This window comes from Pezoporus wallicus, unplaced genomic scaffold (genome assembly GCF_028554395.1).
Source record: "Pezoporus wallicus isolate ANWC-B61680 ecotype Strahan unplaced genomic scaffold, APGP_CSIRO_Pwel_v1 contig_3847, whole genome shotgun sequence".
Classification (NCBI taxonomy): Eukaryota; Metazoa; Chordata; class Aves; order Psittaciformes; family Psittacidae; genus Pezoporus; species Pezoporus wallicus.
The window spans coordinates 1932674-1959771 of NW_026639842.1; the positions used below are offsets into that span (position 1 = coordinate 1932674).

General features: G+C 37.2%; 1 protein-coding gene across 3 annotated transcripts in view; it reads left to right on the top strand.

Annotated features, from left to right (window-relative positions):
• Positions 1–27098, top strand: part of PTPRN2 (protein tyrosine phosphatase receptor type N2) — a 655166-nt gene that overhangs the window by 243893 nt on the left and 384175 nt on the right. For all 3 annotated transcript variants that reach the window (XM_057416429.1, XM_057416426.1, XM_057416428.1), the window contains 4 exons: positions 3012–3266; positions 4619–4659; positions 5523–5893; positions 26785–26871. In XM_057416429.1, the coding sequence (XP_057272412.1) occupies positions 3012–3266; positions 4619–4659; positions 5523–5893; positions 26785–26871 (754 nt within the window). The remainder of the gene's footprint in view (positions 1–3011; positions 3267–4618; positions 4660–5522; positions 5894–26784; positions 26872–27098) is intronic.

The window sequence follows — 27098 nt, forward strand, 5'->3', positions numbered from 1 at the left end:
TATTCATTTTCTCATGTCCCCGCTCCCCCTTTCCATTTTGTTTGAGATTGAGACTGCTTTGTTATTGACTGTGAACCTGTGTAAGGGGACTAGAAAGATAAGTTGTGGCTAAGATAATAGGTAGAGAGAAATGCTTGTTAGGAAAAAATGAAACAGAATGGAAACAACAAGACTATATTGACTGCATATTGTTGAGTAGCTCAGTGGTTAGTCTTGGCAGCTGGCTATGAAATAACCAAGATAAACAAAATCTAGCAGTGCTACATTAATAGCTCTTTGAATTATATATGTCCTGAAATATAGTTATCTTTTAAGATGTATCTTCAAATATTGATGCCTTAGTTGAAAAGTTTTAATTTTGATTTTGAGCTGACAGAATGTCTTTGCTGATTTTATTAGCTCTGGTCCAATAATTTAGGATTTTCTGTCAGGTTATTGTCTAATAGTCCTATAAAACATAAGAACAGATAAGATAGGCAAACAGATGCAAGGCGTCTGCAGTAATCTGGCAATGCTGGCATTTCCAACGGCTTAATTTACTACATTGCTGCTCTGAGTAGCATCTTCTCCAAATGGCCATCTTCCAGGTAGCTGTTGTACTTCTCAAAAACATTTATTGAACTCAGTGTGATGAAGTCTAGTGAAAACTTTTGTTGCTGTTTGGATCAATTTGCTCTTATAGATTATGTTCACAAACAAAAACATTTGGTCATTATGTTTTTACTATATTATTAGATTCATAACAGGGGATGGATATAGTACAACAAAATGTGGGAAGTGTTCACAGTTTTCTGTGAAGCATTACTCAGTTTCCTTCAAACTTTAGTCCTAATTTTGCTGTCTCCAAATATCTTGGCCCAGAGATTTTGGCATAAATTGTAAAATTAAATCTGTTATGCTAATCATTGAATACTTGCTTTCCTGTACAAAGCACTCTGTTATTTCAGTATGATACCATACTCTTTGTTGGCTGCCACAGTTTAAAGCAGCATTATACATTTAACCTATATTTTATTGACAGCTGCACTTAAATTGTGTTTACAATTATGTTTTTTTAAGTATTTTGAAAGTTCACAGCATATGACTTCAGCTCAATTTTATAACGAAATCAGTAGAATTTTGTAATATCAATATGGTAGATTGTTGGAAAGATATGCCTTTTAGCCTGGAAAGGAAAGTGCATCAAAGAACCACCTTCCCATGTGCCAAAACCCTCTTTGACACAAGTAAACCTACTATTTAAACTGCTTAAATTATCTTGGTTTATACTGGCTAATTAGTTTAGGGAAAATAGCATTAGTTTATTTGGTGACTTATGGGTTGAGTTGGGGGAAATTAATCTCTGCTTTGAGATGGCATTGAGAAGCTGATGGTCAGCTGCAGGCTCTAATCTCTGCAGCTAACACTCTGGGGTCCAAAAATTGCCAGACACGTCCAAGGTCTTAGCCTCTTTTCCCTCAGTGACAAATAATCGCGTGTTTTTGTCTCCCTGCAAAATCACAGATGTTCTGCTGCTTCTTCCTAGTTAAGAGAGCAGAAGTCTCTAGCTACTTCTCCTTTCCTAGTCTAGTTCTTCCTCCTTTCCTGTGAAAAACAAACTTCCTCTTTAGCCCTTTTTCTGGTAATGTTTTCTCCTTTGCACACCTACTTTTTAATTCACTTTTATGTAAGCCTGAAAGTTGACAACCTGTTACTAGATGATCTTAAGGTCCTTTCCAACCCTAACGATTCTATGATTCTATGATGAAGAACATGTCAAACCACAAGGATTAACAAAGAGAATGTTACTATAAGAAAATACCTTGGATGTTGCCTTCAAACTGCTTATATATAAACTAATACATTCAGCAGAGTTTTAAAAGCAGTCCTTATCTTTCTCTCCTTACACAATATTACCTATGTGAGTTTTCTTTCTTGCATGCATATTCATATGTATACTAAATTCCTGTCAGCATGAACAAGCAGAGCAGAGGCATGATTGAAAATGGTTTGGGTATATTGGAGTAAGCCCTATACTTAGTGTCTCATACTCCAAGGGACCTTAGGCTGAGTTTTGCAGAATTATGCAAAATGGTACTGAAGGATATATTCAATATATGCAGTTCAGAAAAGTAACTTTCCTGAAGAGCTGTTATGTACACTTAACTCACCTTTAATATCCATTGTCCTTGAGTTTCCTTGTCTTCAAAACTTTTCTCGCATCAAGGTTGTTTTGTTGTTTTGGTTTTGGTGTGGTTTGGTGTTTTTTTGTTTTTTGGTTTGTTTGGGTTTTTTTTCCTACTAAATGTAAGTCTGTTTGCTTTTTCTGTCCTGGAACATCATCTTAATATTTCTTTCTTCAGTGTGACTGGTAAAACGCTCATAGCTAACAAACCAAAACAGTAGAGTTCACTTTTGACAAAATACATATTTTTCAAGAGAAATCAATACAGTTTAGAAGGTTTGTCCATTGCATACCCGTGTATGTAATGGACATTTATCCATATCCCCTTCTAATTGAAGAGGGGTATTTTCTTGAAAGATTAAATATCTGAGTCTTTTTTCCCTCAAAACTCTATGTAGCTATTTACCTTGCAAAAAGCAAATCACCAAAGAAACCTGATGTCTAATAAACAGTAGTATTTGCACTCTTGTTGTAGCTAAAAAACATTAAGCTACCTTAACACTTGTCTCAGTATTTTGAGTCAGTTTAGACTAGGAAACAAGCTCTTGTGAAGAAAAAATGACAGCTTTATTCCCCTCTCTTTAGGACAACTTGCTGGGTTGAAGTGGCATACATCTGCCAGTGCCTGTCATGAAGTCACCTTATCATAAACTCTAGCACCCATTTATAACACTGCATTTTCTGTAAAGATGGCATCATGAATGTGTATACACTCCTTTGGAAAACAGACGCTCTTCTCGAAGGAAAAGATATCTTTTAGGAAAAATGAAAGATATTTACTGACGCAAGCACGTATGTTTCATGTATGCAACTAAATCTTGTGTTTATGTTTTTTTTTGTGATCCAGAGACACTTATTAAAGTTGTCTTGAAGGACCTAGAGAAACACCAAGTAAATGTGGAGAATCTCAGCTCAACAGAACTGGATGAGATTGCTGATACTATTGCCAATGCAATTCAAACTGTTGACATTCAGGAAGAAACTGAAGAGGGTGCTGGAAAAACTAAAGAAAACAAAACAGAAGCACAAACGAGGACAGGAGATGCTCAAGGAAGGGCAGAGATTCAGACTGGATTAATGGAAAACAGTGTTAATATACCAGGTATTGATTCTAAGAATTAAGTACAGCAAAAGATAGCTACCCTAATTTTCCTTTAGTTTTTCATATTTGGGCTAGACTTTCTAAAATAAGCTTTAGAGGAGACTGGAAGGGAAGTTTCTCTATTTTCCCCTCAAAAGGCTGCAGAATTTTAGCTTTGCTTTCTTTTTATTGCAGATACATTATTTATGAAAATGCATCTGTTTGTGAACCTTTGGGTGTCAAGCTTCACAAACAAAATAAACCTACACACCCGCTTATATTGAAAAAAAAATTGCTTTATGCTGTGTGGTCTTAATTTCCCTTTCTTTAAAATGAAATTTTTAAGAAAAATTAAAATGAAAAACTATTACATTCCAAGAATCTGTTTTGAAATATGTGGGGAAAAAATATGTTTTACAGATAGTCATTCTTTAGTGTGCCACAATTACTTGCAGTACAAAATCTTAGGTGTAGGTAGAAAACTGCTCATTCCTTTTCCTGCTTAGGGAACTAGAAGAGTTATTATGGTTATTTGCTTCTGTCTGGACACACATTTTCCTGATGATGCAGATTCAGTAGCTACAGTAATTGCCATTAATAAGTTGATACCACAGTGGGGCATAAGTTGCCACACACCCATTCTGTATTTTCGGAATCTTATGATATCTAGGACACCAAATACTACATATGCTATAAATCATAAACAGTGAATTTTACTTGCTCTCTTTTTTCTTGGTGATATACTGAAATCTTTACTAGTTAGGAATATTCTGTTTATTTTAATTGCCAGTTCTTTTTTTAGATTAAAATGATCAGACTTGAGGGTTTGTCCAGAATCTTATTGCAAAAGATGAATAAGACTCAGTTCCTAAATCAAAGCCAGCATTATTTAACCGAAGTTAATGATGTGACTTCGTATCATCAGCTAACAGTAGTTAAGCTGCAACATGATACTGGTAGATCATATCTATTAAAATAAGTTGTCTTCCAGCAAAATCAGTATGAGAAATGTATGTTTCCTTTTTCTTTACTATAAATGTCAACTCAGATAGCTAGAGCTACCTTAATGTTTCTTTTTCTTAGATATTGATAAACTGATATGAAGATTGAACACTTAATTAGCAAAATAACACTATTACATTTGCTCTTGAAGTACTCAGTCTATTGATCTTGTATTAATTTGCTATCAAAGTAGGGTTAGAAAAACAATACTGAATTATGCAGTGCTCTTTAGTCTGCCCTTTCAGCTTTGATGTCTTAATGTTTACAATGCATGAAAAGGCCACCACTAAAAGTAGCCTATAGGCGGGGTTTGCTTCATATATAGTGCTTTCCTTTCATAACTATGTATTTGTGCTTTTCGTGTCCTACAGACATTGGAGTGCATGAAGCCACTGCAAGAACTGATAAAGAGGTAGAGTACCAAAACAAGTATTCCATCTCAGAATGTCAGGTTAATATGCAGTTTAAAATATGAATATGAAGTTTAAAAGCATACTTCTGAAATACAATGCCTGTTTTGTGTCTTCTGTGCATACAATTCAATACCTCAGCATTGGGTATTGAAGGCATATTGTTGTTGATGCACGTAATGAGCATTTATTTAAATCTCACCCAGTTGTTTTTTTTTTCCAGTACAAAAAAGCAAAGTCAAGTCCTGTTTTGCCTTTCTTTCATTGATAGACAGAATTCATAACAGATCCCAAAGTTCAGCCAAATTCAGGCTTTTCCTTAGGTTAGTAGATTTTGAGTATTGAGGTGTTCATGAAAACATCCTTCTTTCATCTGCCCCTTGATTCTTGGTTTTGGGGAATGTAAGCACCCTTGCTCAGATAATCTGTCTGGTTTTCAGAAGCAAATAAGTAAACATACTCCTTCTGAGGGCATAGGTTTGTGGGAAGATTCAAGATTTCCTCTCCTTTCAGGAGATCTGTCATTCTTCACTTTCACACTTTACTTCCAAATTGTTGAATATCAGAGGTATTTCTAAAGCTCCAGGCATTCCATCTCATACCATAGGTGGTAACACCAAATTTGGGATTTTAATCCAGATTACTTCTGCAATATTCCTCATAAGCTTTGAACCATATCCTGTAGTTTTATGTCCAATATTCAGCCATTTTTGAGAAACTTAAAAAATGGCCACGCGACATGTATATTGAATGGACTCCACCATATCAATTAGAGTTTGAAAGATTGCATCCAGACTGAGTTCAGTATACCATTCCTGTGTTTAGTTTTAAAGATAATAATACTATTTTTAAATAATATTTACAGAATACTTCAAGACTAGTTAACTTCTTGAATGAGAATGCATTACCTGAAAATATACCTGAAGATCTTACACCTGAAAAATCTCCTAAGACAGAAACCAAGAAATCTGAAGACACTGGCTCTTCTTCCTCAGAAGAAGTAAATGCTGGTGTGGAAGATGTTAAAAGCGAGACTTTCACAAGGGAACTGACAGCTGCAAAGAACAGTGAATCTGACTTTAAAGACCCAAATGAAACCCGCTACTGGATTAAGGACTCTTTAATGCAGGATGGAAACTCCCATGGAAAGCCTCAGAATAATATGGGACAAGGCTTACAACTTGAAGTAAAGTCTTCTGAGGAGAAAGAATATGGCTATATTGTGACTATGAAAGAGTAAGTATAGCAGCCAATATGAATGGCATTTTTAACTGGAGAAAAGATAAAGTCATTGCACCTAATGAAATATGAATGCACAAGAGGAAAATGCCATGGGCCTGATTTTTAATACATCTGAAACTGTTTGGAATCTGTTCAGTACTTTGATGAAAATACAAGAAAACAGTTCAATCTTCTTATAGTTGCCTTTCCTCCAATGCAGAAGATATTTATTGTGCAGGTCTTTTGCTCAGACCTCTATCTTCTCATGTTCCAGTGACCTTCCAATATGTCAGTAAGTGTGCTTATGGTTAGGATGTGGGCTTTAAATATTTGACTTGAAAGTAGCCTAAATATCAATGCCTGAGTCATTCTTTCAAAAAATGGCACACAATAATAAAGCACAATATTTTCTCTCTGGTTTTGATCTGAAAATGCCACATGTAGGAATCCAAGCATCACATATGCAGCTAGTTTAGAAAGAAAGCCCTAATGATTTCAGGTTATGTCTGTAATTAATCTGACATTTAATACTATACTTTCAAAAGACAGCTTTTTTTCCCCTAGGGATACAGCTTATTACAGGAGCACATAGGAGTTTAGACCAATGTGGTGGGCATTTTTACATCTTTCCCCCCCCCCCCCCCCCCCGAACAATGTTATCCTTTTTTTTTTTTTTAGCAACCCCAACTCATCTTCTGTGAGAAATTAGCAATTTCTAGGATGGGCTTGAAAATTTCTGCCCAGAAACTACAGAGAAACAGAGACAGAAACTTCATTAGCGTGGATTGATTATTTGGTCTCTCTCAGAGTTATTAATGGGATTGAAGGCAGTAGGATTGTGGAGGATTCGTGTTTTTACCTTACTGTGTTACTTTGAAATGCATGTGACTGCATATCAGAGGGAGCTCCTTGTTCACCTTCTCCAAAAGGCTACACTTGAGAAAGATGGGATCATTAAGAAAGGATGGCGTTTGTGGGGGGGAGATTTTATACAGTGCATGGAAGGACAGAGAGTGAAAACTGAGGCTTGGCAGCCTGAAACCATCAGAGACAGACAGAGACTAAGACTTCTCAAAAAGTAGGGGACAAACACCCCTTCCTCAGAGACAGTGGAAAGAACATATTTCATAAGGACTCAGAGGTTACCCTGCTGAAAATAAAAGTTACTTAGGCACTAGAATGGGAGATGCTGAAGGAAAGCGCTCAACTTGTGAGGTCATAGTGGGAATGAGAGTTATATTAATAGATCCTGGCATTGTTATCATGTTCCATCCTGAGTTTTATTTTCACCATTTTAGTGTTTTCACTAAAATGAAAGTTTTTCGTTTGTGTGTGTATTTTTCACGTCTAAAGTGTATTTTTCACTTTCTAAAGAAACCCAGCTCTTGAGTTTAGAAAAGATGTTTTGGGAGTTTTGGAGTACTTGCTTTACGGAGTCCCAAATGATTTGAGGTCCCCAAACTTCTGTTAACTTATCTGTATGTCAACAACCACTGTTAATAATTATTTAATGACCAAGTGCTTTGAATTTAATTAGTCAGTTTTAGAATGCTTTTGCATTTACATTTTTCAGTTGTTTTCCTGTAACATTCATTTTCATTGACTGGTTTTCATTGACTCACTATTCTCAAGAACCTGCTCGAGGAGAAAACCAATTAGAGAGTATTCTAACTGTTCCTTTATCTAGGTTGTACCATAGCCCTTCAGGTAGGTTGCATTTCTATTTGCTTTTTGCAGAAGGGGCACTTAGTCTCATTCTGTGTTTTTGAAATCAGACTAACTGAAATTCATGGGATAGCCTAGTTTAACCCCACCTCTTGGTTCTTGCCTATGAATACTATGTGAATCAGTAGAAGCTGTTTTTTCCCCAGCTTAGTACTTCTTTCCCCAGGCCTTTTAACTCCAACTTTTATATCCAACAGTATCTTAACCACACCACCTCCCTTGACTACACAGACTTATTTGGCTCATAAATTCCCTAAAAACCTTAGAGCTTTCAAAACTTAGTGTAATGGGAGACCTGACTTTTCAGTCTTCACAACATGTAGATTCTTCACTGTGTCATCTTAGGAGGTTTTCTTCCTAGCTAGTTCCCTGCTGATGGGGTTTCCCCTAATTATGTCTATTATCATTCAGTGAAACTTGCTGAAAAAGGTTATTTGTCTGAAGGCTCTTGGTTCTAGAGGACTCTCTATACACAAATTTTTCATCTTCTTTACCACTGTCAATACCAGAAAGACAAAAAGTACTTTTCTTGTATACTAGATTATAAATACCTTTGGGGCAAATGCTTTTAGATAAACATTGAAATGTTAAAAATGCTCATAAACAATGAGAAAAATTTTGCAGTAGTTTAGATCATAAATTCAGAAATATAAGCTAATCAAACCAATTTTAGTTTCCACTGGCAACCAGCTCATTCCACAAGGCATGTACTGTTGGTATTCAGAAAATTTAACTGATCACTCTTTGCTACATTCTTAGCACCTTGAGTGCAACTAGATGTCATCTTCTCCAAAGACACCGTAGAGAAGAAGATAATAAGCTTTCATGCTTTTTTTTTCTTTTCAAATTCCTAATCTAGAATGAGTTAATTATTAAAGAGAATTAGGTGTTTGAGTTGAACTAAAGAAAAAATTCCTTTTGTACCAGGATTATGTTGCATCTGATCTGCAGCAAACTGATTTTGGCTCAGGGTTCTTAGCCAGTGACTTACATCTCTTCAATGATTTGACCCTCCTCAGCATTTCAACTGCATAATATACTGATTTAATTTTTGTTGTTGCTGTTGTTAAACTTGTTTGTTTTGAATAGGTTTATCAGAAATGTAAGAGTAAAATATAACCCCCATATTTCACAAAACAAAATTACATATTCTTAAGTTTTGTAAGAATAACAAGACCTGTTCAGGAAGTTCCAAATGCTAAAATTGGACTTGTCCACTCTGCAGGACCAGTGAAATACTTTCTACAACAGTTCATGTGTCTATACATATTATTATTTCCCACAACCATTTCTTTAGTACATAAAGTGACCTTAGAGAGCAGTTGTAGCTGTTTAACTGAGAGTTTCAGTAAGGACTTGTTTTCATGAATGTCGCTGTAATTGCATTTTTTTTCTTGGGGGAGTGAGGAGAGAGAAAGTGATGTTTGTTAATGATCAGTGCACAGAAGGGAAAGTTTAATGTCCTTTTAAGGAATGTTTCTTTAGTAAGCTTCCTGTATCATTAAGTACCAGAAATCTAACTGGCCGTCTACAGGAAATAGTATTAATAACTTTAAGTTATAGGTAACTGTACATGCATGTTATATATTTAGATACATATAGATGTACTGTACATTTATAAATAGACTGTACATGCATGTTATATTCATGCAGTGGAGTAAAGGGTCGGAGCTATTCCTAGTCAGCTCTTTAATCCATGTCAATCTAAAAATCACTCCTGCTTGAGAGGTGAATGTAAGTACTCAGGAAATTGATTTCATAATTGATCTTTGATATTTTTAGGATTGAACTTCATGATCTCAAAGATCTTTTCCAACCTAATTCTGTGATTTTCTGTTTAGATCTTTATGCTTTTTAAAAGTTCTCTATGTTTAATAAAGAGTAAGCTGGAGCTACAGGTAGACATGAAATCTTTATAACAGCCTGTTAGACAAATTAACATTTGAAGTATCTTTCTTGCAGCAGTTAGCGCATTTAAAATTATAAAACTAAAATTGTGATTTATGTGGGTGTTTTTAATCCACTCTTAACTTGAGAGCACAAAATGAAATGCCAAAATTTAATGAGAGGTACTTATTTATTTTCCAGTACTACATCTTTGTATGGTCTGCTACAGCCAATACTACATTTTTGTATGGTTTTCTTCTTTCTCCATAAAGCAATAGGTCATAGTTTCAATGCATCAATTTTTATTTGCCACAGGTTGTTGTTTTTTTTTTTGAGCAAAAAAGCTTCATTTTTACAGCTGAAACAGCTGTCTTTTGGTGAGAAAAGAAAGTAGTCCAACATATTTGTACACTGGGGATAACAGCTTGAGTTCTTTTCACCTGATCTCAAAATGGAACTGTAACGATTAAACTAAAAAGATTATACTGGCAGAACTTGGAGGTTTTTGGTCATGGGTCAGTTTACATGACTGCAGGCCTGCTGGCAACAGAGCTGTCGCAAAGGGAGAAATGTATCTTTGGACAGGAGTTAGCAGGGCTCATTGAAAAGAGCTTTAAACTAGTTTTGAAAGGAGAAAGGGATAAAACTAGGCTCACTAGAGATAAGCCTGGGGGTGGCATGCAAGTGCTTGAGTGATGGTAGTCCTTCAGTCTGTCACCTCAGTGGAGATAGGGGATGGAGATCCATGCAGCAGCGAAGACACCAGTGTTATTGACGTGTTAGAAACCATGACAGCGCCTGAGAATGGTCAGATAGGAATTAGGGCTTCTGCTCCCAAAAAGGTGATGGGATCAGTAGCCCAACTGAAGGGCACCTACACAGTTGGCAGTTGGTCACAATTGGTGTTCCCCAGAGCTCCGTACTGGGTCCAGTTATATTTAATATCTTTATCAATGATCTGGATGAGGGGATCGAGTGCATCCCTCAGTAAGTTTGCAGGCAACACCAACTTGAGTGGGATTGTTATTCTACTTGAGGGTAAGAAGGCTCTACAGAGTGATCTGGACAGGCTGGATTGATGGGCTAAGGCCAATTGTATGAGGATCAGGAAGGCCAAGTGCCATGTCCTGCATTTGGGTCATAACAACCCCATGCAATGCTACAAGCTTGGGGAAGAGTGTCTGGAAAGCTGCCTGATGGAAAAGGACCTGGGCGTGTTGCTCATCCAGCTATGAATCTGAGCCAGCTTGTTCCCAGGTGGTCAAGAAGGCCAAAAGCATTCTGGCTCATATCAGATATAGGCTGGCCAGCAAGACTAGGAAAGAGATTGCCCCACTGTACTTGACACTGGTGAGGCCAAACCTCAAATACTGTGCTCAGTTTGGGGCACCTCATTACAAGGGATACACTGAGGTGCTGGAGTGTGTCTAAAGAGCAATGAAGCTGGTGAAGGGTCCAGAGCAAAAGTCTTATGGGGGAGTGGCTGAGGGAACTGGCGTTGTTCAGCCTGGAGAAAAGGAAGCTGAAGGGACACCTTATTGCTCTCTACAACTACCTGAAAGGAGGTTTTAGTGAGTTAGCATTGGGTAAGCTGCCCTAGTTGATGGGGACACCATCCCTGGAAGTATTCAGAAGCCATGTGGATGTAGTGATTAAGGGGATGGTTTAGTGGTTTGTTGTCAGTGCTATGATAATGGTTGGACTTGTTGATCTTAAAGGTCTAAATAGTTATATGATTCTATGGTTCTACTCAGTGCTATAGTTGATAGATGTCAGGTGTGATCCATGCACTATGAGATTCTCGGGCTTCTACAGCTTTGCAAGTGTGATCCAAGGAGCTACTAAGACTGCTTCAGTGAACGCCTAAGGTGCCAGCTTTTAATTCTGACACAAAGCAAAGATTTCCATGTGATTCTTGAAGAAAAGGTTTGTGATAAAGACTTGTCAAAACAGCAGTCTGATTGTCAGTGGCAAGAACAATAGGTTACTCCTGATGTGTTTGTTGAGTGACCTTTCAGATGGTTGGAGCAGTGAAATCCATACCAATCCATAATATCCATCAGCACTAAGCTTCAGAGTGAATTGACAGTTTCAGTGGAGAAAATTGTCCAACAAATCCTCCACTGTGCTGCTTCAGTGCATTATTATGCCAACAAACCAGTCAAATTGAGCAATTTACTTTTTTGCTCTTTCTTCCTGCAAAAAATTGGTATTCTACCACTGTAGGATTTGTGTGGAAGAGGTTTGTTTCTTTCTCAAGAAAGAACTTTTTCTTTCTCAAGAAAGAGCTTTGAACTGTTTCTACTAATTTTAGCACAGAAATTCCAAAGTAATCTTATAAAACAAAGTTAGCTAGAGGATGTTATTTTCATCTGTGTGCTACTTTGGCTGTAGTTATAAAATACCTCTCCATTATGAAGCAGGATTAAGTCAGTGTGAGATCTCAAATCAGAGGAGTCTTTGCCTTTGGACAAAAAACCTCTTCCTATTTTCTGAAATTCTAGTTCTTCAGGTATGGCAAAAATGTCAACACTCCCATTTGTCTGGCAGGTTATGCTCTAAGCTGAGGGCCAAGATTGCTCAATCAAACCATTTGAACAATGTTTGCATCCTGAGCCTCTCATGAGGAAACCCAAAGCCTGGCTTTCCAGAACATGTAGTTCTTACCACCTCCAGTAAAACTAAATGCAAGCTGCTGAATGCTCAGCAGTTTAAATAGTCAGACTGGTGCAATTTCTTAAATATGAGATTGAATAGTTTAATACATTAAGAAAAATCCTAATTTGAGAGTAGAAAGTTCATCTCTTAATTGCTTATCAGTCTTTTGAGTTTTGAAGGCAAGTCATGCTTTTCTGAAGCCATGCTTGGACACTCAATGCAGAGGAACCCGTGCTCTTTTGTTATTTAACAGAATGCATGTGCTTGAAGTTTTTAATGTAAATGCAAGACCACAGGCAGCTCATGGCAGCACTGTTATCTTGTGAGCCAACTTCTGGCATTGTATTAGTCAGTTCCTGGATATTTTGTGTTTTGTCATATGTTACCTCTTGATTCCAGACTGCCTGTATAAAAAAAAAATGTAGGCCGTAAATCTGTTCACAATGTGTTAACTTAATTGCATCATACGTGTATTTCTGTGCATTTAATTTGAGGTAGCTGGTATTCTGTTCAAATGCTGTGAAAAAGCTGAAAATGGATCTTGTGTTCATAATATAAAACTGCCATGGAATATGATTAGTCTGACCCATTTAACATGCTGAAGGGATAGGTTAATTCCAAATGCTTGATATTGTTTCTCCACCTTTACTGAGGTGATAAATGGTACTGCTTTGCAGTTAATGATTGCTTTCTGAAGGATCATGTTCAGGTTAGGCCCCTGAAGCTGGGTTGTACAGAACTCTTAGTTTATTCCCCAAGTTTTCAGTTTTCTTAGGCAAGTCATTAAAGAATTGTATTTTTATGATCTTCATTACTTGATTTCCTTACCAGGTTAAAATATTTAGTGCATTTTAATTGCATTTTAAAATTAAATTTAAAGTAAAGAGGAGAAAATTATTCATAATATGTACAGCAGTGAACAGGGCTAATAGGTTTTATTGTTCTTTGTTACAGGAAGGTCTCAATGTTTCTTAGAAGGTGAGCTTTTGTATTCCATGAAGCTTTTCAGGTCTTTTTTAGGAAATAATAACAAAATGTTCTTGTCTTTTAATACATATATTCTAAAAGAAACACTGATTTGACCTTCTCTGCATATCTCAATGTCCTCTTTGAAATTGTTATTCTACCTCCAAGTGCAGTGTATCAAGGGAAAAAGATTTGTGCATATTGTTTACTGAATTTCTACAACTAGCCTTAAAAACTAAAAGAAATTATAAACATTGATAAAACAGGCTTTTGCTACTAAAGTCTGTTAAAATCAGCAAGAGACAGAGACAGCATTGCTCATATTAAAAAAGAAGTTAAATGTAAATTTTTATCCCTTTGTCACTTTCCCTAACAGTCTCTACCCTTGTAAGTTCCATAAATGTCCATTGTTGATCTTAAAGACAAAAGTTTTACCTCTGATAACATAGCTTGACCCCCTACCTAAATAATACAGATGGCAAATACTTGCCTATGAATTTATCCAGTAGAGACAATTCTGTCATTGTGTCTCAGCACTGTAACAGGGGGAGAGCCATAGATCTAGAATCTTCATTGGCTAACTCTTTACGTGCAATTATTCATCCTTCCAGAGTTTCCTAGACATAAAATCACTATTCCCTCTTTAGTCTTCTGCTTTCCTTGTGATACTTAGAAAGTGACAGAGATCAAATCCCCCCATATTACTGCTTCACTGCCTTAATTCTGATATTACATATTCCCATAGGAAAATGGTACTTCATGCTTTTTATTCATGCACAAGAAAATAACAGAGAAATGGTAGTTACCGTAGCTTTGCATAGAGAGCATGAATACTGGTGTGTTTTGTTCAATACAACAGTTCAGCTTTGAATATATTGAATTTCTTATCTGTTGTATGTGCAGAGATAAGATGATAGCCTGTTCTACTTCTGTTGCCCTTAGCTTTTGTGCTTGCAAAATCTGCTGAAATATCCCAGAAAATGATTCTCACCTGCTGATGTAGATCACATTACACAAGAGAAGAGTCCTTCTGTGGGTCTATATTTGCCTCCTCTTAGGGCTTTGCTTCCCCTGATGTTTTCCTCCGCTTTCTAATGGGACCAGCTTTGCATTTTAACCTCTAGAGGAATATCCAGAGCAAAATTTTCAATTGGTGTTGACCAGGTGATCTGTCACACTAGCAGCAGTAGTGGCAAGGAATCACTCTGGTCCCTTGAACTCATGAAAGGCAACAGGTAATTGCAGGACTGGGCCTGGAGTCCCCAGTAGTGCCACAAGGACCAGCTCACATTTGTATCTCCCTGCTTAGCTGGACAGATATGTCTGTCAGCCTAGTTTCCCAGAACACACATTCCCAGACACTCCAATTTCTCTCTTTCCATGCCTTCTGTGCCACGTTATCGTTCCTTGTGCAGGTCTCACGCATCAGCTCTTTTGGGAGAGCAGATGGCGCAGATACTCCATAACATCTCTGTGAGCAGGTCCAGGTCACTTTACTGGCTGCAGGCTATAGACCTTTAATCACTGAGGATGAGTGTTACATATTCCTGAGCTAGGGATGGGGCTGGGAGCTGTGCTTTGTTTTTATAAACAGTGGTAGTCATTAAAACCCTGAGATGCTGCAATATCTCACAATAACATATGGTCAATATTTTTAGTATTTCACAGTGGGTTTTTTGGTAATTATTATGTAGTTCATTATAAAAGAGCGATGAATTTTAAGCTTTTGAAATGAATGAGAGGGAGAAAGCCAAAGATCAGGATTCCTGGGAATGAAGGAAAATGAGTCATAATGCAGCCTATTATCTACCAGTATTTTTCATAAGTGCCATTCTACCCAATCCTGGGAAGCTCAGATATAAAAATGCCATCATTTAATTTTTATGCCTGAATTATTTTTTTCCTAAATTCTTAAGACAGATAACATGTACACAATGTAAAAAATGCCATCATTTAATTTTTATGCCTGAATTATTTTTTTCCTAAATTCTTAAGACAGATAACATGTACACAATGTAAATGCTGACCACTAAAAATCGGAATAAAGTAATTTTAATCTTACTCTAAAATATATTTATTTCACAGAAATGAAATTGTGTAAGTAGAAAATCAGTGAGGGCTAATTCAGAACACAGAGAATAAATTGGAACATTGGGAAGAAATTCTTTACTATGAGGGTGGTGAGACATTGGAACAGGTTGCCCAGAGGAGCTGTGGCTGCCCCGTACCTGGAATGTTTAAACTCAGCTTGGATGGGGCTTTGAACAACCTGGTCTAGTGCAAGGTGTCCCTGCCCATGGCAGGAGTTTGGAACTAGATAAACTTTAAGGTCTTTTCCAACCCAAACCACTCTAGGATTCTATAAATTGGTCCAGGTATCCAGTTTCCAATTGGAAACTGCCTTCAGGGAAGAGGAAAGATATGAAGGAAGGGAAAAAATGAAAAGTTGGAAGTGCATTAAAATCTGTATCATCAGTTATCCTCAATCTCATTAGTTAATTACTAGTAAGTGGGAGTAGTTTGACAAGAAAGAACAATTTTGCATTTTTAAGGCTGTTTTGCATCAGAAATTCGGGGTTCATGAGAAATGGACTCCAGTGCTTTTTCTAACTTTCAGCTTAAAATGCATTGGGGAGTACTTTGTTGGGGTCCGTTCCAGCCTGAGGAAAGAGAACATCACAATTATGGCAGATATTATTGTCATTATTTCTGTGCTTCTGCTAGCAACAAAGCATCTGTAGGAATTTATTGCTATTAACACAGATGGCAGCAGTGCATTTTTGAAGTAAGGCAAGTACAGGCTGGCACAGTGTCACACTCCCATTATAACTCTAGAGAGTTGATCATTCTCGACTTCTCTGTCACTGACATGCTTCCATGATGCTGTTATCTCCTCTGACCTTCATAGCCTGACCACTGCCATGGGTTTTTAGGCAAGTGTCATTTGTGTTACAAATTGGTCGGGATTTGTATCTGTCTGTATTAAGAGGTTTAAATTCACACTTACTGGTGGTGGGAAAAGAGGGAAAAAATTGTGGAAAGTGGGAATTTGCTGAGCTGTCAAAACAGAAGTAAACTTAAAAAGTTTTTATGGCTAATAAAGCTTTTGAGGAAACAAGCATAGAAAAATGAATCTGCAGCCCAATGCAATAAAATTTCAGTGTCCTTAAAATAATTACAATAACAGTAACAGCTGTGAAGTCAGGCAGCTCTCAACCAATCCAGTGAGTAGTTCTGTGCTCAGAAGTTATTTTGTTGCTTTATTAATCCTGAATTTACAAAATTAATCATTACTTACCTAAATTTAAGGCACAAACCATATTCAAACCAAATTAAACCAAAAAAAATGCTGAAATACATGCCTCCTCTAAGCCTTTACTTATGTATATGTGCTTCAAGAAGTATGAAACTGTACTGAAACATGGACAAAATATTCAAATTCAGACAGACAAGGCAGGCTGTTGTAATGTCATGGACTTGAAGCATCAGTGCTCAGGACTTTCATTATAGATTATCGGATGAGTTACTCTCAGGGGCACTTCCAGACAAGAGGAATAAATACAATTTTGGTGTCTAAATGTTCTTTTTAGGCTTGGTAGGTTCAGAAAGAATTTGATGGCAACGCTATAAATTACTTTGATGTTAAAGCATTTCCAGTAATCCTTGCTGTGTCACTTGCCTCCTCTGTGACCTGGAGCAAACCACTGTAATTCACAGTTTCTCCTCCATTGTATATATAATATGCATCTTTCTTGTGATGAGTGAGACTTCTTTTGCATCAGGAAAAGATAAGTAGGAGGTGAGGAAGGATGGATTCAGTAGCTTTATACCAGTGGTTCCCAACCTGATGAGAATGGGAGAGTCATGTCACTGTGTTGCCATGTCTTCTCTGACATGCCATGTGCTACCTGAGGTGGCAGAAGCACTCACTCCTTCCACAGGACATGTGTAGATGACACCATACACCATATATTCCCTTCCCAATGCAACAACTTTCCTCTGGATTGCAGGGTGCATGGCTCAGATGTTGGTAGCTAGCGGCCAGATTTGAGAGGTTTGGTGAGTGATCTTCCAAGTCAAAGAATAGTGGCTTTGATGTGCTGGAAAGTGCAATGAAGCCAGTTCCTGGGACACAGGGGTCATGGGGAAGAAGGGAGTGAAACTCTCTTGAGGATAATAAAGGTTCTGTTTATTGTGATGGCATGAGCAGCTTTCCCATTGTTCACTTACTGCTGAAATTTGCACACAGACAGGTTCACATCCTTCTATTTCATACTTCAATAGCTGAGTTTCCCATTACGTTGCTTGTTAAAATATTTACTAATCTTATCAGAAAAAAAAAAGAAAAAAAAACACAGAAAAAAAACCCCAAATCCTAGATAATAAAAGAGAAGCCAAAAAAGAAAAAAAAAAAAAAATAAACTGTCCTTGAAATAAAAACTTTCCTAGACTTGTTTTCACCTTTTCTGTGTCGAAGAAATGCTGTGATCACCAACTCTGAAATCACATCAATGATAAGCTACTATTCACATTTTAAGTCTTGGCTATTTATATCTGAAGGGCACTGAGCTTTGGCCTCCAGGATGCCATGCCAGGGACCCTCTCTTCTCCTTCATGGCTGCATCACACCTGAACGACCCTCAGGAGCAAATCATCTTCTGATGAGATACATCAGACTCTCCTGGGAGAAAACCTGCTATTGCAACAAAACTGCAAGTTGCACCTACCCTTTAAGTCAACAGGAGATAAATGGGATGCTCTTCATACTGACTTTAAGGAGAATGAGTCACAGAGCAAGGGCCAGGGTGTCACTGTGGATTAAGAACTGGTTATGAGATAGGGGAGAAAGATTCGTCATGAACCACTGCTTCTCAGTGTGTAGAGAGATTAGTGGTACCCTATGGGCAAATTGTCTCTGTTAGGAAGAACTATGGAGGATTTAGAAAAATTCCAGATGGATTTAAATACATTGAGGGATTAAGGAGCACAATGGTAGATGAAATTCAGCTGGAACAAGTGTGACAGAATAATAGATATTAACAAAAATATTTCTTTCTAAAATAAAAAAAAAAAAAAGGTGTTCTTGATATTCCTCATAGTCTGGGCTATGAGGCTATGGAAAATTTTGAAGAAAAGATTTGCTGTGTTTAGATACATGAATCCTACCCTTGGCACATATTAGTAGTTCATATTTTCAGGCTTAAAAATGTAAAAGAAAGCATGCAAATCCTGAAGTCAGTGGACCATTTCCCTGCCGTGTTCCCAAAAAAGTAAACCAGTCTAATGCATATCACTGAAGTCAAAAGTTGAGCAGGCAGTTTTTTAAAAAGTGAAAGATTTTTGCAAGTAATGAGCATATACATAATCGCATTAACTAATTGGTTATAGAATTATACCATAGTCTTATTTCTTTATTTTCAGAAGGAATACTCTTGCTTCAGGTTATAAGGGAAATTTCTGATCTCTGTTCTTTGCCTAGGCTGCACTGCAGTGGGTGCACGTAGAAACGGATTGCATGGCTGAGATTATCAACCCAATCTGGAAACATGAGATTCATGTGTTTTATAAGATTCATGTAAGGATGAAATGACACCGTTCGGCAGTACTAAGGAGACTGCTGCATGCTAAGAAAGTGATACCGCTATAGACTGTTGCCCTTCCAATGAGGGGAAGCCAATTTGATGTCAACGAAAAGAAACATTATTCAAAAATGTCCAGGTGGAACTTTCTTAAATAATTATCTGAAGCTACAGAATGCATCTTTCTTAAAATTCAATATTTAAAAACACTAGAGGAAAAGAAAATCTTCAGTGTGAAAGAAGCTCCTGTATGTGTGTGCTATGCGAGCAATTTAAAAAACCTCATAAACACTCAGAATAAATACAGAGGTAGGAAGGTCCAGCAAAATTGTTTGTCAGTTTAAACCTCAGATTAGGTTCTAGAGTGAAATAGCATCACTATAAAACACTGATCCTCAGTGAACCCATCAAGGTGATTGTCAGACTAGAATTTCTGGTAGATTATTTTTAATAACATGTGAATCTGTGGGGTAAAGACCCAACTGAGAAAGAATTTTACAGTTCTAACCTTCCACTCTCACCTGCAGGGCCTAATCCGCGTGTGCCCATCATTTTTTAATTAAAGGGATTACCAAAATGAAATTCTTCAATGGATTTAGTCCATTCAGCTTCTGTTTTCAAAAATGTTGGGTGTCTGTCTTGTAATCCACCTGGTTAATACCTTTTTCCTTTAAGGCGCATTTCTAAGGTTAAAGTTGAAATGCAGTTATTTCAGAATTTAGGGTGAAAACCAGATGGCCTCATTCTGGTGCCAAACTTAGAGCTGCTGGATGCTGCTCATTGTCCTTAGGGATGGGGATGTCATCCACTTCATTTGATATCACTGTGGTCCCCAAGAGACAAGTGCAGACATACCCAAATATGGAGATTATTAGGCACCTCGTTTCTTCCACCAATTAGAAGGGACTTTTGGAGACTCCAGAAGACAGCCCTGGCTGCAAGGTATCTCCCTGTTTCACTGAGATACAAGTAGGATATTCTGGGATCCAGTGTGTCTAGTGCTCCTCTGATGAAAGGCACCATACGTAGTATGTTCTGCCTGCCTTCTGCTTATTACTGCAGGGGTTAGAAAATGAAGCAGGAGATGGAAAAGATCTAACTGAAGTTGGTCTGAGCAGTTTTAACTTCCACATCTTAGGAGAGTGCTCTGTGTACCAGCCCTGAGTGGTAGCACTGTCCCTTATCCTTTCAAAAGCCTAGTGTTTCGTCTTCAGGCATAAAAGCAACATAGGAACATGACTCTTGCAGCACTCTGGAGGAAGGAAGACTGCTGGTTCAAACTTACTTCTCCAGCATGTGTGCATTTTACCCTAGTAAATATTGAAAGTGGTTTTAAAATAAAAATTAGTGTAAGTAAAAAATATCTCCTTCCCAAAATTCCTAAGCCCTGGGTTCAGGTTCTGCCTCCTGCCTTCCTCTGGATGAGACATGGATTCAGTACGATTCAAGCTGAACAGAGGTATAGCCAAACTTTTGAGCTTTCAGGAAAAATATAGGTGGAGCGTAGATGCCATTGTGCCTGAGTTTGGATAGCAAAAGAGAAGCTGGATGTAAGAGTGGCATTTACCTCCACAAAAAATGCACTTTTTGATACTGCTGGGAGGTCTGTAGTTAAGTACTCAGGCAACTTTCAAGCTGTAGAAAAATGCCTGGCAATTTTAGTGCAATACTTAGTGCTCTTAGAAACAGCAAACTGGCCTTCGTTGTCTCTGTCCTGATTTAAGCAAATTTGAGGTGGATTGAACCCTACCTTACTTAAGATTTCACCGGGGATTGACTGACGTTTAGGTTTAAGAAGTGCAATTCCCAATGTCAGGCGTATTTCTGTACTGTAGATTATTCTTCATTTTTTTGCAGAAAATGATTCAATTGAACTAATCTGACAGGGCTGATGGGATGTCCATTATAGTACTGCATTACAATTGCTAAACAGAGTGTTGGAAGGGCACTAGGTACAGTCTGGTAAAGACAATACATAATTTGAATGATAGCACGAAGGGAGCATTTCGGAGTTCAGTAAGTGGGGTTCTGAAGACGCTTGGAAATAGGGAGGAGGAAAAGCAAATGAGAGCAACTGCTTGTGAGACTGACAACCTCAGCATAACATTGAGCTACATGTTGCTCTCCTTGGGCTGGAAGCAGGCTTGGCAAACGTTAGCAGTCAAGCCATCTGTATAATTGGATCAGATTTTTCACTATCAGAATGGGTCGATTTATGGGATTGTTTTGACAGGCATGTAGGGGAATACAGAACATATAGTTTTCATCATTGTTTACTTCTGTTTTTCCTCTTGTTGCCTTTGACATTGTCCACTGGCTTTTATTAGAATTTGAGCTCCATTTAGCTCAACATGCAGAGCTGGCCATGCTGCCAGTGTCACTCTCTGCAGAGCTCCTCCTGTTCATTCATTTACATGTTTCCTTCTTGTTCTTTAACTGGAAGGGGAAGCTTTGAGCTTTGAATGTATAAATCATTAGGTCCAGGTCAAAAATAGACATTTGATTATTCAAAGTAGTTGTTCTCATTCATCAGATTTGTAGTTTATCTCGGGAAATTCCTGGAAACATGGCACCCATTTTTAGTGTTGCTCCTATAATTGCAGCATGAAGCTGTACTGTTATTGAGATCAACATCCAGTAATTCAGAACTACTCTTTTTTTTGGAGTGGTCTAACTGGCCATTCATAAGGCACATCTGGTCTGTAAGACTCATCTCCTACTCCATTTTCCTGGCATCTGCAAAGATGCCTTCCAGGCATCTGGAAGGCTACTAACTCCCCATTGAGGGAGAAGTTAACTTTACCTAAATCAGGATGTTCTAAATATGCTCTAAAATCAGCAAGATGTGCTCTAAAAACAGTCAGACTGCCTGTGCTGAAAAGGTTTGGAATAAAATTTTTGGTAGGGAAATGAGGGAATTTTTTATGATAACTGAAAGTTAATTTTTTGGGTTGCATGGTTTTCTCTACTACCCTTTCTCCATATTCGATAGGGAGAAATATATATTGTGTTTAGAGAAAGCCAGTAGTGCTGGTCTTTTTATTCTTAGGTCCAGAAGGGATGAAGGTCAAATAATACCAGTCTTTTATATAACAATACTAGGCATCTGACAAAGAAAGTTGGTATCATTGCCCTCATTTTATGGATAGTGAAATTGAGGGTCAGGAAGATGTCGTGACCAGGGTAACTTGATAGATCTCTTCCAGGTGAAGACATACTCTGTTCCTCATTTGTAATTTGTTCAGCAACAGATGTTCTCTCACTTATGTATAAAACCACTGAAGACAGTGGGACTGTATAGGCATTCAAAGAAAGGTTAGCAAATGCTATACATTTTGTAGCAGTGACTGAGAAGAAAATCACTTAATAGGATTATTCTCAGTTGTGCCAAAATTGTGGGACCAGATTTTAGAGATGGCTCCTCATAACTGCATTTTTCTTAGAAGTTGAACAAATGAAAAATGATATCTTTAATAGGAAATAACAGAGGAAAATTATAATCTGATGTTCTGTTATTTAAATTACCTTTGTATGTGGATTGTTCCTTAATATTTCTGTTTTCAGCTCCCTCACTGGGAGAGATTTAGACATCAGAAGATACAGAATATTATTTTCACCAAGCAATCTAATTTTCCTGTGTTTGATGTCCAGTACACTTTTTGGAAACATTTTAAAAAACAGTCACTTAAAGTTGATCTCCCAAGTCCACTCCTGAGCATTTAAATGGATTACACTATTTCTCAGAAGTGCTCGGTAGCTAACATTAGAGATACTTATTCCTGTACTTTCAGATTAATCTCTAAATAAAATATCTTTGTAGCCTAGATCTGTTTGTTTTTTTTTTGTTAGACAAAATTCCTGATGAAATTATAGATACCTGATTAATTCATGATTATGTTACCTCAGACAAGTAGATATGGATTGGATTATTTATTTTTCACTTGGTTAAAATGTATAGGGAACATTTCATGGTTATGTCATGATGTTAAATTATGACATCAGAATCTTGCACTGAGTCATTTAATCTGAAGGGATGATATAATTATACCATATAACACAGGCTATTCTTAGCAGAGATACAAGCCATATTCTCCAGTGCAAGATCTGTGCCCTGAAAAGTGAGATTAAATAAAAGCAGCAGTGAAATATTTTGCAGATGACTCTGTCAGACTTTAAAACTACATATATCTACATAAACACTAACGGAAAAATTTATGTTTCATTCCCCATTTATGTCTTCATTGTCATTAACCTGTCAAACAAAGTATTCTCTACAAATAATAAGATAGAGATTGAATGAGACAGAGTTCTGCTACTGGTTCAATAGGGTCTTAATCTGTCAACTGAAAAATAAGATTTAGGTTATCATTCACAGATTGAAATGGCATTAGAAGTTAAAGCAATGGAAGGAAGTTCGTTATAAATTAATTTTCTGTACTTTCTGACTGTCTTTTCATCTTCCAAACTTTAGAGAACTGGAGATGGAAACCTAAAAAGGACCTCAAAAGAATTATTTTAAACTATGAGATATATCACATTTTGGTTTAGCTCCTATTGTCATATATCACAGTTAACTTGGAAGAAAATGCAGAAGACAAATCTACAGGAAGTGAAATGAGAGAAAGGTAGGAAACCCAAAGTAACCAGGATCTCAAGATCTCGGCAACAGTTCTGTCACCTGCAAAAGATGCTATGCCATCCAACAGTCAATTCTTCCTAAGGCAAAAATCTAAATTAAAGGTGATCAGAAACCTTCAAGGCAATCAAAAAATATAGTGGTAAAACCAAGAAGAGCTGTTAGAGATATTGCAGGAGACCTTAATTTTCTTTGATGTAAAAAGTGAGAGCCAACCATAAGAAAACGTGAAAAGCATAGACAGCTTCCATGAGTAAGTCTTTGCTGCTGCTTTTGTTTTTTCTGGCACATGCTTTGTATTTCTGAGGCCTATATAAATTGTGATTTCTAAGAGTTCACCATTACTGGTGTACTGATATGTGTTAACATAGGCTTCTGAGAGAAAATGCAAGAGTTGGACCTCGTGTTGTGGCATGTCTTGAAATTGAGTGGCCGTAGCCCAGAGAATCACTTTGTGCCATACAGCTCCAAGTGCCAGCAAGGACCATCACCAAAAAGAGGTTTCCCTCTGTTGTTCCCCTTTATAGGGAATTGAAACGACCATCTTGACAGCTCAGAAAAAGTAGTGTGAACCCTACCTCCACCCTTAGCTTTCCTCCATGTCTTCGGTCTTGATAAAATAGTTTCAGCATCAGGGTTTTCTAAAGAGTCTTCTTTCGACTATTGCAGTTTCTGTCTGGATTATCTCACTATTTCCTCCTCATCTGAACCACTGTTTTTTGTCTTTCTTTCTTGGTGTATGTAACACTTCCTTTTAAATTAATTCAAGCTGAAAACCAAGCATAGTATGTGAAAGATCACAAATAACGGCTCTTCCATGAGTACTGTGTACTTGCGCCAGGGATGTGTGGGAGGACCAAGGGCAGGAGGACAGATGATGTTTGCAAGTTGTCTTCTGGTGACAGTCCTTGTAGAAACCTGAAATCAGATGGGTGATGTCGATGTATGATGCTGTTGCAAAGCAGGCTAGTGTGCTTAACACTGCCTTGCGAACAGTGTATTCTCTCTATGTAAACAAAGCTAATCACTGTGCAAGCTGTGCAAAGCTGAGCAAAATGCAACACTAAATTAAAGCAAAGCAGAAATAGTGCATAGAATGATGTTTTGGCATTTTTAGAGGAAGGTTTTGAATATTCAACTCTCCTACAACACAACTGTGACAGAACTGTAATAAACAGTACTAGTATGTATCAGTGTTAAGAAATTGGAAAAAATGTATTGGAAAATATTGTGTTATAAATTAATAATTTTTACTGTGAATCCTCGAATGTGGTAGTGAGATCAATAGTAGTATTGGTACCAAAGAGTACTGGTTCTGCAGCTTTCCTGAGCTGTTATGAATGACAATTTCTTATCCTAAGAATCTGCATGTGAATTTGTGAACCTGTGTGTCTTAGTTTGGTATTGCATGAGAGTTACTAGGACAACTCCTGGATACTCAGACTTGCAAAAGAATGGCCTTCCAAAACCATTTTCTCTTCTATTTTCTCTCCAGCATTCTTTCTCTATTGTAGAATTTGAATGCTGTGATTACATCCCCTATGGCTGTCGCTGCATTGGCTTGTAGCAGCATACCTTGTTATTGAAGCTGAGGAATGGTTTTTCAGGGAAGGAGGGGTAAGGAGGAGGTTGAGCTTTTACAAATGAGACTCCCTTGGTAAAAAAATGACACCAATGTATGCAGCAGACTTTGCTTGCACTGCTGTGTAGACTTGCTATTTCAGTAAAAGCCCACTTGCTGACACCAATCATTTCCATAAAATTTAAGCCAACATCTTTGGGAGAAAAGATTTAATTAACACATAAGCCCCTGAGTCACTGTGACAATCTGCTTTCATAGCGATGGGAATAATCACATTTCTACTCACTAACAGTCCTTGAAATATAGGGGTTTTATGAATAATCTGTAGTACATTTTTTTTCATTTCAGAAACAATCAGATTCTTTTGTTACTTTCACACAAGAACATTTCTGTCTTAGACATCTGGAAAAACTCCAAATTTATCTGGTGCCTTGAGGGGCTACCTCTGCTTGTGTGACAGGGGGTCTCTTGAACATTTTGGGTTAGTACCATGAAGGGAGGCTGAGCAATTCCATTCTAACTGAGATCCACATGAGACATGCCATTATTTAAATAGAGGTGCCTTTAGGGCAGTGTATGCAGAACCCAATACAATAAATAAATAAATAAACTGTGCTCATTGCAGACAATAAATAAAATTGTGGCAATGATTACTGTGATATAAGATTTGATTAAAAAGCTTTCACTATGAAGCAGAAATAACAGCCTAGGTACACAGTTTTGAAAAAAAAATATCATTTTTTTCCCATTAGTCCAGCTGAAAAGATCATGTCTAATAGTACATACTTTTTTGACACCTCCTTTTCCTACTTGTTATAAATCCTTGAAGGAAAAAATGCAGAACCTTTTCTCCCCTAGGTTAGTCTCATCAAAGATGTTTCTGAATTGTCATGGCATAAGTTAGATAAGTATCAAGATCATAAAGTTTAATTTCATGGTCTTTGGGGCTTTATAATGTTGAGAATAATTCTATAATCACAATTGTTGTTCTCACTGGACATTGGTCTATCATTTCCTTACCTCTTTACTTTTTTAATACTTTTGGGTTTGATTCCACAGTTACCAAAAAACGACTAAGCAAGCTATGATCTGTATATTAGGAACAGAATGTTCTTAATGCATCTTTAGAGTTGTAGCAATTCTAATAACCTGAAATTTTTGCAAATATAAATTTTACATCTAGATAAGTGCTTTTTAAGATGATAGCAGTCCTCTTATGTTAGGCTTGATTGCAACCTGTTTTCTAAATTAAAAAATGTAAATGTGGCATTGACAAAGGTTAAAAAGATTTAAAGGGAGTTCTGCAGCAGTGCATCCACCCACCAAACTAAATCCTATCTATCTAATCAGTGTCCTCTGGACTGTGTGCCTTACTCTATTGTTTACTTTCAAATCCATAATAATTTTGTATCCCTTCACTGGGTGAAGATTCATTTTAAAAACTAATGAATTTAAAAATATGCTTTTCCCTTGTCCATTTGATACTGAGCCTGCAATTTGACTTTCATTGTTTGTTTCCCTCCTTGTCTCGTCAATCCTTTTCTCTCTTTCTGTCCTTTTACTTTATTACATTTTTTATTGAGGACTGAGATGAACTGGTTGCTGCATCATGGGCCCATTACACTTCCTAACAATTCCATTTACACCTTATTGTTTGTCTTATTGCTGGAAAATTCAGGTGATTCATCATGCCTGAAGAAGCACCTGATCCCAATTCCCTTGTTATCATGATCACTATGTGACAGGAATACAGTTAGTGGTGGCTTTCAGACTCTAACAGGCCAAGGTGATAACTCTTTTGGGACTTTTAGCCTCTCAAGTATTGATGAGTTCCATTTTTGTAATGCTCTATTTTCTTGCTCCCTTTCAACAGCCTCCTAAGTGTGGAAAAGGGCTTGGAGTTAATAAAGGAAGTGGCAGATATCCTGAAGCTGCAGATGAGCGCCTTCGATGATGTCAAGTATGTACATGGAATTTACCCCTTTTTATTTTATTGAATTTTTCACTGGTTTTGAATAGTTTGTCTCATAAGCAAATATCTATTCTTTAATGTCAGAGTTAATAAGAGTGTGCAATAGACAATAAAGAATATCATGATGGTCTTTATAACATCCCCTACACTTCCTAAGCTTCCGTAGGGAAAAATAATCCAATCCAAGTGCTGTAAAAATATTACCAACTTTATTT